Source organism: Thunnus thynnus, chromosome 16 (genome assembly GCF_963924715.1).
Source record: "Thunnus thynnus chromosome 16, fThuThy2.1, whole genome shotgun sequence".
Taxonomy (NCBI): domain Eukaryota; kingdom Metazoa; phylum Chordata; class Actinopteri; order Scombriformes; family Scombridae; genus Thunnus; species Thunnus thynnus.
This window is the reverse complement of record NC_089532.1, coordinates 28,811,557-28,822,523: the sequence shown is the minus strand read 5'-3', so window position 1 is coordinate 28,822,523 and position 10,967 is coordinate 28,811,557. Positions and strand designations below refer to the sequence as shown.

The following is a 10,967-nucleotide window of genomic DNA, read 5'->3' as shown; positions in this document are numbered from 1 at the left end:
CATGTTTACACAGATAACTGGATGAAAATATGCATTTTCACTCTCTCACTCTTTCTTCCATTCTTAAAGGAAGTCCTGAAATGCATCAATTCAGAATTTTCATTCGCTTTGTACATTTATTTCAAACGCTTTCTATCATGATATGTAAGTTCCTGTGAAAACTGCAGTATCTATGTGTGCTGAAACTTTTGTTCAGTAATAAAAAAGGTTGAACTTTAGTTTTCTCGGATAGTAGCGTAGTTTACGAGGAGTCCTTGAAGGAAGCATGACAGACTGGCTGCAGCCACCGGCGGCCTCGGCTCTACTTCCTGCCCGCCATAACTTCACAGTACACAACACAGCAGGACGTTTGCACTCACGGCTGCTCTCACCTGATGAACACAACACCGTAAGTGTCTTTACTCGCATAAAGCCGTACTTGACCAGTAAACCTACAGCGTTGTTCAGCTAGCTTAATGATAACAGGCCTAACTGTAGCTACAAACGTGGATAATCCCCTGTTGTCTCTTGTGTTTTTATAGCTCCACTTTAGATTACTGAACTAAAATAAGCTGCGTAACGTTATATGACATATGGGTTTGTTGTCTGTTTCTGCCGTGCATATTACCGTAAACTAATGTGGTCGTAACAACGAATCGTCACGTCTAATTTAGCACGGCTTATAGGTGGTTAAAACCAGGCTGAAGTTATATGCTTAGCTTCTGTTAGACTGTTAGTGTCAATGCGAGTTTACTGCTGGAGCTGTCAGCCTGACGCAGCACGACCTCCCCGCCGCTGAGCTCGCTGCTGCGCTCTCACGCGCTCAACGCAGCCTTCGATCCGGGGTTTGGAGGAAAGTTATGAGAAATATAAATAATCATATTTAGCGGCGGATTCTCCGTTTTTGCACCACTTGCACTTCTGAACAAGTGTTAGTCATCGTAGCAAAAGCCTGTTTAAACATATGGTTTAAATCCACTTTCATGTTTGTGAAACCTTTATTTTGCTTATGAAAACATAAAAAAGGGCCATTTCACTGATATATCTCCATCAAGACCACATCGGATCAGTTCTAGATCAAAAACCATTATACTTAGAATAATCAAATCTTAATAATAGTAATTTAGTCCAGATTTGACAAGTATAAGTATAGTGGTTTTAATCTAAACCTGGTCTAATGTGGTCTGGATGGAGAAATATCAGTGAAATCGCCCTTTTTTGTGTTTTCATAAGCAAAATAAAGGTTTAAAAAATCTGAAAGTGGGTTAAAGCAGCGTTAAGTCTTCTACTACGATGTCTAACATGCTTTCAGAAGTGTAAATGGTGCAAAAATGGAAACTCTGCCACTAAATATCATTATTTATCTTTCCCTTAACTTCCCCCTGAACCCCGAATCAGAAGCTGACTTGCTACAATTATACCAGAAAATAAGTTTACAGCACATAATGTTGAGTCATTATGACGCATGTTTACAGTATTCACTTGTTACAACAAACAACTATATGATGTCACAAAAAAACAATCAACAGCATATATGCTGTGAGTTTGTTACAGTTTAAGAAACAAGAGTAGTGTGTGTTGAGCAGCACATTTACATGCATTAATGCATTCAAGCTCTACTTTAGTACTACTGTGAACATTTTCATATAATGTATTTATAAATATAATGAAGGGTATAAAATGTTTTGGTTAGCTTTCACTGAGCACACAGAGGTCTAAATATTACCAACTTTCAGAGTTCTGAGGAGAAACATGCTGATACTGGGTAGAAGGAATGTTGTGGTGGGGAGAATGAGTCATCCAGGAAAATGGCCCATGCCGCCTGCGTTTTATTTCCCCTCTAAGAAATGATGTGGTGTGTCATTGTGCTCCTGCGGTGCCAGGACTCCTCCCTGCCGTACATATTATAGCAGACTCTTGACTACCTCTGTCATTTGTGTGCAGGATTTTTCCTCCCAGCTGCATCTCCTGAGGGCACACTGGCTCTCTGCACAATGCTCTACTGCCATTCCTGGAATGTTGCCCTTAACATGTTCTTGAAAAACAGGACATAAGACAAATTGTTTCTTTTTTTCCCCCAAAAGTATGAAATATGCATTTTATATATAGGAGGTGGATATTATGAATAATTACAAAATAAAAAAGTGGCAGAGAGCAAAAACTCAGGTGCCAGACATTTCTCTGTTCTCTGTTTAAAAGCAACTAAGATTGGCCCTAAAATAAGAATAGCTGGTCCACCTTAAATGTTAGTCCACCTTAAGCCTGGTCGGGTTAGGCTAACCTATTGTTGCTAACTTCAGAGCTAACCCCCTTGACTTTTCCAGCAGTTGGGGAAAGTGGAAGTGGTGTGCCAATGATTTTAGATCACTTGTTGACAGTCTGTACCAGACTGTTATGAATGATGTGTAGAGGAAGAGGAGGAGGAGGAGGAGGAGGAGGAGTGAGTGAGTGTTGTCTCACTCTGAATTTCTTCAGCTGACGTAAACAGAAAAGTCTTTGTTGGGCTCTTTTGTTGATGTGGTCAAGTGTTGAAATCCTATTTGAGTGTATTGCAGATGTGAATGCCAAGGATAAGGCAGTGATGGATATGTCGTTGCTGTTGATGAGTGTGTGAGATTTGGAGTGTGGTTTGAGCTGCAGATTATTGTGTGTGCATCAAGTAACTGCTTGATGAACCTGTTTACATTAGTGGGGGACAAATGAAAGGAAAAACTGGTCCAGGTCTGAATGCTGGACCCCTACAGTAAGGGGATCTGGGGGCTCTGTTATGCTGTGGGGGGCATTTTGCTGGCATGGTTTTATGGCCTTTATGTGTAAAGTATGACCTACGTATGGCGTTCATGTGTAACATGGGTGTAAAATGGTAGTTTTCCTGTTGACAGGCTTGGGACTGATCATGACTCAGCAGGAGGAGCAGGAGTTCATGGAGAACCTGGAGGCAGCCCTCTCCTGGATGCGGGCCATCCAGGAGAGGCTAAAGGCCAACGACAACACCCAGGGGCCCCGGGACGCTCTAGAGGCCAGACTCAGGGAGACAGAGGTGAGATGCTTTCTCTTGTTGTTTGACCCTTCACCTCTGACCCCTGTTGCTACTGGAGCACTCTGTCAATGAAACAATTATCTTACATTATATCCTCAGTCATCTGAAGACACTTAAAGGGGACATATCATGCACATTTCCAGGTCCACATATTATCATCTGGGGCTCTGCTGGAATATCTTTGCATGATTTACAGTTAAAAACTCTTAGCTCCTGTCTTTTTAAGTAAAATAAATACTGTTTATCAATTAAAAGGATCTAAGATTCATGGATACAGTGCGTACCAGTGTTTTTTATATTTTAACCTCTTTTACTTCAGTATATACAATATATGATGGCCATTCCCATGCTCAATTATGTCTCATAAGTTGTTGCAGCAATTTTTGGATTGATACCATTTGTTACACAGATTTGGTGCAAAATTTAACCATTTTTGACCACTTGACAATTGATAAAAATGGTCCAAAATGTTCCAAAATACCACATTAACACACCTTGAGGAACACCATAGAAAAGCTTGTCAGGAGTTTGTGGGACCTACGGTTCAAAAGTTATAGGCCAAAACGTAAAGTTCGTTGTTATAGCGCCACCATCTGGCTGATTGGGGTCATTTTTCTTGGGCAGCACTCGCACATAACTTCCAATCAGTTGGCAAAATCTCATGTCTCTCACAGTTTCCATCTCACAGGAATTAGCACAAACATTTCTGAAGGGAAAAAAAACCAAAGTAGAACAAAAACAATAAGGTTGCAGCCCTTCAGGCTTGAACCCTTAATTAATGAGCATTGAGAAGAAAATAACTTCCAGTGTGTATATTCTCTTCTGTCAAAGATGCTAGATGGGAAAAGGCCAGAGGGACAGGAAAGTAAAGGCAGTGTATGTAGCACTAACTACACATCCTGTGTGAGAAATCTGCTATCAATCTTCACAGCTTAAGTCTGATTTGTAGTTTGAATTGACAGTGTTATTTATTATTTGAATGTTGACTCTACAGGTACATTGTGTATATATTATATACGGACTAAAAATGCTACTTCTTGGGCCCTGTTGAACATGTAGAAAATCCATCAGTCGGAGCATGAAGGTCGAGTGAAGATGGACAAGGCGCTGGTGGCAGCAGAGAACCTTTTGCAGAGTGGAGATGAAGAGCTGAGGAACCACACCCACACTAAACTCAAAGAGCTGAAAAGCCTGTGGGAGGAGACCAGCACCTACATCATCCACTGTCACAGGTGCTCCTCTACTCACTGCTGACTCACTTCAAGTCAGGTGTAACATGTGGAATGATGGTTTCCTCTGAGAGCAGCTTTGGCTAGAATGCAAAATCAGCCAAACTGTAAAAAATGTTGACACATTTCTCAGCTGGATGATGTAAGATTCAATGACTCATGATGATGAGTGGCAGATTCTCAGGCTAGCACATGCTACTACACTTGAACTGCTGCTGTTTGTGTCAAAGGCTGCAGTGAATGATAGTTTTAGGCAACAAAATGTCAAAAAAATAATGAGAATGCCCATCACAACTTCCCACAGCCCAGCGGGACATCTTGGCAGTCGTTTGTTCTGTCTGACCAACAGTCCAGAATCCAAAGATAAGCAGTTTACAGTCATATGAAACAGAGAAACACAGCAAACCCTCACATTTAGCTGAAAGAAGGGAATGTTTGACATTTTCTCTGACTCTTTCTCTCATAAATGACTTAAATCATTCATCAAATTGTTGATTGACTAATCCATTAATTGACTAAATGTTTCAGCACTATTTGTGTCATTCAAGAAGAAAATGATTCTGTTTTACTGCTGGAAAAGTCAAGGGGGTTAGCTCTGAAGTTAGCAACAATGGGTTAGCCTAACCTGACCAGGCTTAAGGTGGACTGACATTTAAGGTGGACCAGCTATTCTTATTTTAGGGCCAATCTTAGTTGCTTTTAAACAGAGAACAGAGAAACGTCTGGCACCTGAGTTTTTGCTCTCTGCCACTTTTTTATTTTGTAATTATTCATGATATCCACCTCCTATATATAATGCATATTTCATACTTTTGGGGGAAAAAAAGAAACAATTTGTCGTATGTCCTGTTTTTTCAAGAACATGTAGAGATCTATTCTATATGGAGACTGGAGGAAGCCACAGTGGTTAATTATGAGTTATTTAATTGGTACATTTCATAATAGTTAATAAAGTTAAGGTAAAATTAGGGACTTAAAGGACAGGTTCACAGGTTCTGCTTAAAATATGCAGGGGGTCTAGTTGAGAAGCACTGGTTTAGCAGACTCAAACTGCTCAGCCGAACTCCTCTTCATGTTGTTGTTCTTCACTCCCAGTCGGATCGAGTGGGTGTGGCTCCATTGGAGCGAGTACCTGAAGGCGTACGAGGAGTTTGAGCTGTGGCTGACGAAGCAGCAGCGCGGCCTGGATGTGGGCGTCGAGCAGCAGCTAGGATTGAAGGAGAAGCTGTGGCAGGTGGATCAGCAGAGGGTGTTGGTGAGCGACATCCACGCCCAGGCGGCGCTGCTGGAGAGGCTGCTGGACGAAGCTGCCGCGCTGTACAACAGAACCCAAGACCCCAGTGTGGAGCCCGAAGCCCAGGAGACATTGCAGGAGGCCTACAATGACATCAGGGACAGAGCTGAGGTGAGGCGCTTAGTTATTGTACAAACAAGGTGTGCCTTTGTATTTTTTTAAAAACCCAACATGCTTCAAAGATGAATTTCTAGTCCATAAACACATTATGCATGATCAAGGTTATATTTCTTTTTAAAAATCTGTCAAATTATTCATTTAAAAGCCCGAGGTGATGCCATCAAATTTATCAAAGTAGGTATTCATTTCCTATTGATTGACTAATTGATTAAAAGTTCCAGCTCTTGTTTTACAACTCAGTTTTGAAACATGGTCTCTCTAAAAGATTAGTGTATAACCAACAAACTGTCAGTGTTCTGAATTCCTTAGAAATGTATTGAATTATGTGCTTTTAATTGACATGCAGAGCTGTGAAATGTGTTTGGATCTCCTATGAGGATGTAGGGCCCAACAGCACTGAGGCAGTCAGTTATGTTTGTGTACTGCTGGTGGAGGTGCTGAACAGTGCACACACAGATCCTATCTGCAGATTTATGTAACGTATTTCATTTCTTTACTTTTAATATTGAGCAGAAGTTGAACATTTCAGCGATCGGGGTCTTCACAAGTTTTGAACTGAGCCTCCCGCCCACCCTGTGATGGCTCTGCCTACAGCACCAACACAAAGGATGTACAACACATGGGCTTATGTAAAAGTGCACTCAGATCAGCCTCTAGCATACTGAAGAAAAGCACAGAAGAGGAGAAGACAAGGACATGAAAAGAACAAAATAAATACTTAAAAAAAATGCAGTTGAACCATGAAATAAAAGCATGTTAATCCTCTAAAATAAACCAAAAAAAAAAAGAATACCTGTGTTTAAATGAGGAAGAGCTGCTTTGTAACAGGAAGCGCAGGGCTTGAGCAACACTTGCAGTTGCAAAAGCAGCGGCTTGAAATACTGTCATTGTTTTTATTGTGCTTCATTCTTTGCTTCCACCACTACTGTACAAACACACACACACACACACACACACACACACACACACACACACACACACACAGTTCACATGCTTGATTAAGTTCAAGAGTATTTTTGCGGAGGATCCAAGTGAACAGAAATTGACCACAAGGTCAGATGGCTGAAATGTTTTGCATCTGTGGGGGAGGGTATTTGGTTGTCTACATGTGTGAGTGTGTTGGCTTTGTATCATCAAGGGACATTTTCAGTTGAACTGAGCGTATCTAAGAATGTGCCTACAAAGCCTTAATTTACATTTACAGCAAAGATTTCAAACTTACATTCATGTTTACTTCTTCACTTCACTTCACTTTTCTTTGTTCATGGTCCTGCTCCTACAGAACTGTACATAGATTTGAGGTAAATGAAAACTGTGCTGACATTTAGCTTTTCAGGTGGGAATAATGTAGAGATACTGCTGCATTAGTCAATATAGTAAATAAATACAAGCTGCTTTTCTCCACTGTTAGACACACATTCAGACTGTTCTTCCTCTTCCTTTTTGTCACACAGCTCTTTCACATGTCAGTCAGATTCAACCACAAACCCACATCAGTCTCTACCTACATCATGCATTCACATAACCTTACCGGTCTGCTGGTAAAGCTGAGCCATTGGCTCCAAATGGAAGGTAGTGATTTAAATAATGCAGTGTTTTATGGGGTAATCTTCCCTGGAAGCACCTCTCACCTGTGAGCCGGCTCTTTTTGGTAGTCCCTGTTTTCTTGTTGTCTTAAATTTGAACAAATTTGAATTTTGCTTTCAAAAATCTTGTAGTTGAAGTAACAAACAGCAGAGCGAGAGTCTCACAGGAGAATACAGTCTCACATTCACATTCAGGCAGTTCACTCAGAAACCCAAATGTGAAGTCTGTGATGTGTACTGAAAGACTTTCATTCATTTTGAACAGCGCAATGCTAAAAATTACCATGAGATGTGTCTCCTGCTGTTCTAGGAGCGTCTGTCGCTGCTTCAGAAGATCGCTGAGGAGCACCAGACGTACCAAGGCTGTGTTCAGAAGTTCCAGTCCTGGCTGCTGTCGAAAACCAAGGAGCTAACGGATCTGATGGAGAGGGAGGATACAGCTGAGAACAAGCTCAAAGCCTTAAAAGTGAGACTCACTGAAACTGAATTGGGTTGCTGCTGTTTGGCGTTGCCATATTCCTAGTCTGAAAGTCTATCTTTATTATTTGCAGCTGTGGAAAAGGTAGAATAATCTATTTGGGGGTTTTACTTGTGTACTCTAGAAGTGCCAGTAGATATCACTATCCACTGCAACAAAACTGGTCTGCCACCATGCAGGTTTGTGTGAGTATGTGTGGTCTAAAACAGGAGAGTAATCATCATTACTAATGTAGTAAAAGAAGAAATACACAACATGGTAGTAAGATTAAAGTCCCACTCCACTCAAAAGTATGTTTCTTCTTGTTGATTCAGAGTTTAAGCTTCACCATTCAGAATGATGTATTTTAGTTATTTAGTCAATGAATTGTTACAAAATGGTGAAAAAATTGCATACACAATTTCTTAGAGGCAAAATATGAAATTTACTGTCATGTATAAGAAAGAAAAATGGCAAACCATCACATATGAGACACTGGAACCATAAACATGTGGCGTTTTTGCTTAAACAATGACTGAAATGATTATTCGACTTTCTAAATAATAATGTAGCAGCTCTGTGCTCATTGAAAATCAGATTTTAAGGGGTGGGTCTATGAGCATGATTTGTGAAATCACAACTAGTTTTGGAGCCAATGGTTGTCCAGCAATGTCAAGTTACATATTGGACCACGATTGGCTCCAAACTGTTGTGATGTCACAAATCATGCTTCTAAGTGCACGTATTAAAATAAGGATGAATGTGAGAACAGCCTTCCAGCATCAAACTCTGCACATACATCATTCTGCACAGTGAAGCTTAAAGGCCTCTAGTGTCACAACATTTAAGATTTGAGACTCCTTTAATGTATTTTTTCCAGCTGTGCCTTTTTGTAGACCAAGCCAACATACATCTGTTGTTCTCCCCCCCGTGTCAGGTGCTGGATGACAGCGTAGCCAGCGAGGAGAAAACCCTGCAACATATCGAGGGTTTGGCAGAAGCTGTCAGGGCTAACACCTCTCCTGCAGGGGCAGAGGTGGTGGTGGAGGAGGCTGAAGAGCTGAGGCTGGGCTGGCAGAGATTGAGGCAGGGCCTGTGTGAGGCAGAGGAGGGCCTGCGCTCCAGCCTGGACTCACACAGTCAGTACATGACCCGGTGCCAGCGGCTGGGAGACGACATCGGACGCCTCAGGGCGATGCTGCAGGGGCTGGACCAGGAACTGGTGGAGGGTCGTGAGAATGGGGACCACACTGACCGCACAGAGGACCAGATAGTGGGCCAGTGGAAGACATACAATGTGAGTTTTTCCCTACTAGGATGATTATTTGTGGTCAATTTTCACAAGATTCCACATAGTTAGCTGTTAAAAGAAACATGGTTAATATCTAAAACCCTGCTAACTGCTCCTAGAAGACTCAGTATTAATCACTGTACAAAATACAACAGTGTTGGATGGAACAACATTGTGATGACTTTGCTATGTTTAGAGCCTTGTCTCCAATGAGGCTTATAAAACAAAACAGACTATAGTGTGTTTCCAAGTTATGTGAGAACGTAGGTGGTAACATCCCTGTCTACAAGTCTGCAGCATTCAATATGCAACATTTATCAACTTAGAGGAGGAGAGGAACACACTTTTTAAATGCTGCTGTGTCATGGTCCAGGATGGACACTTCAGTGAGGAACCTTTAAAAGTCCCTGCATACTTATGTTAGCCACACAGGTGCTTTCACCTATGTTGGAGTATTAGAGCTCTTCTCAAGACTGAGCAGACTGTGTTTGATTGACATTGCCCTCAATTACTCTCCTGCTAGCTTTGTTGGACCTGCCAGGGTGGGACAAATTATCAAATTCACCTTTATCATCCTTACAGGTGCATGTAGTCAGGTGACCTCCCAGAATGCCCAGCATAGCTCTGTCCACCCTCAACCTGAGTTGAAGTCTAATCAGCCAGGATAATTATTCCAGTGAAAACACCTGTGTGGGTGTACAAAGGCTTTTGTAGCTCATTTCAGATTAATTTTAAAAAATCCACCACAACTGGAGGGAAGGTGAAATCCCAGTGACAGTACAGTTGTGTGTAAAAGTTAAAAGATATGACTTGATACAGTGGTTCAACCTCCAGGTCATGGCTGTGAGGTAACAATACAATAAAAAAATAACTGATAAATAATGATATAACTTTATAGGCTATTAAAGGGAACTTGGCTGTGTGTCTTGTTCTGTCAATTCCCAACAACAGTATACTGGTTTGTCACTAAAGTAGGTCATCAGTATGAGGAAATCATTCTGCAGGGCATATTACACTACCTGAGTACTGCTCAGACATCCAGCTTTTAAATTTTAGTGCCCACAATAAAATACAGACCAAATTAAGTGAAGTTTCTATTTAGTTGCTCTCCCTCTCTCTCATTTTTTTAAAGTGAGTATCAAAGCTTATTTGTATGTTGTGAAGATAAAAAGAGAGAGGTCACCCCTGAAGCAAAATCTGGAAAATGTCAAAAGACCTTGTTTCTAACAGTTAAGCTTGACAGATACAGCAGAGAAGGACAAAACTGTTTAAAACAGAGTTCAACAAAACAAACAGCACTACTCTTAAAGGGAAACTAATTGTGTTGAAGTGCTAAGAGTCACATGCTGTATCGACCTTCTGCTGCCGTCCATTTTTGATTTGTTCCATTTCTCTGTTTTGTCTCCTAACTTCTGTTTGGCTGTAGTATATAATGAAATAGAAAGTCTAGGACAGCACTCCAAAGTGACTTTTTAATTGCCACACGGACGTTTCTGGCAAGACGCCCTTCTTCTGTGTGTTTATTGGCAGTTTCACAATCAAGAGACACAGGTGAGGTTAATTATAGGCAACTGGCACAACAGGTCTGTCGCCGCAGGGGGAACCACAATAACATGATGTTGGTTACTACATCATGTTATAATTATAAAACATAAATAGAAGATAAAAAACAAGATAAAACCTAATGATAAGACATAGATGGCTGTCACTTCATAAGAAACAAGGAAATGAAATCTCCACATTCAACCAATTAGGAATGAGGCTATCAAGGGAGTGAGTCCAATACGCTTCCCTCTGAAGACGGATTCTGTCCCTGTTACCACCCCTCTGTAGCATATCCACTGTCTCAATGTAGGGTGTGTGTGGTTATGACTATTAAAATGCCTAGCCACCCATGATTTATTATCATGATTATGAATAGAACACTTATGTTTACAGATCCTGGTTGTTAACTCCTGTTTTGTTTTCCCA

At 41.1% G+C, this 10,967-nt stretch overlaps 1 protein-coding gene across 1 annotated transcript in view; it reads left to right on the top strand.

Annotated features, from left to right (window-relative positions):
- Window positions 1-269: 269 nt before the first annotated feature.
- The window catches only part of syne3 (spectrin repeat containing, nuclear envelope family member 3), a 54,452-nt gene continuing 43,754 nt past the window's right edge, over window positions 270-10,967 (top strand). Inside the window, exons 1-6 of the mRNA XM_067613775.1 lie at window positions 270-388; window positions 2,862-3,019; window positions 4,079-4,251; window positions 5,344-5,653; window positions 7,559-7,714; window positions 8,643-9,002. Coding sequence (XP_067469876.1) covers window positions 2,876-3,019; window positions 4,079-4,251; window positions 5,344-5,653; window positions 7,559-7,714; window positions 8,643-9,002 — 1,143 coding nt within the window. The 5' untranslated portion in view covers window positions 270-388; window positions 2,862-2,875. The remainder of the gene's footprint in view (window positions 389-2,861; window positions 3,020-4,078; window positions 4,252-5,343; window positions 5,654-7,558; window positions 7,715-8,642; window positions 9,003-10,967) is intronic.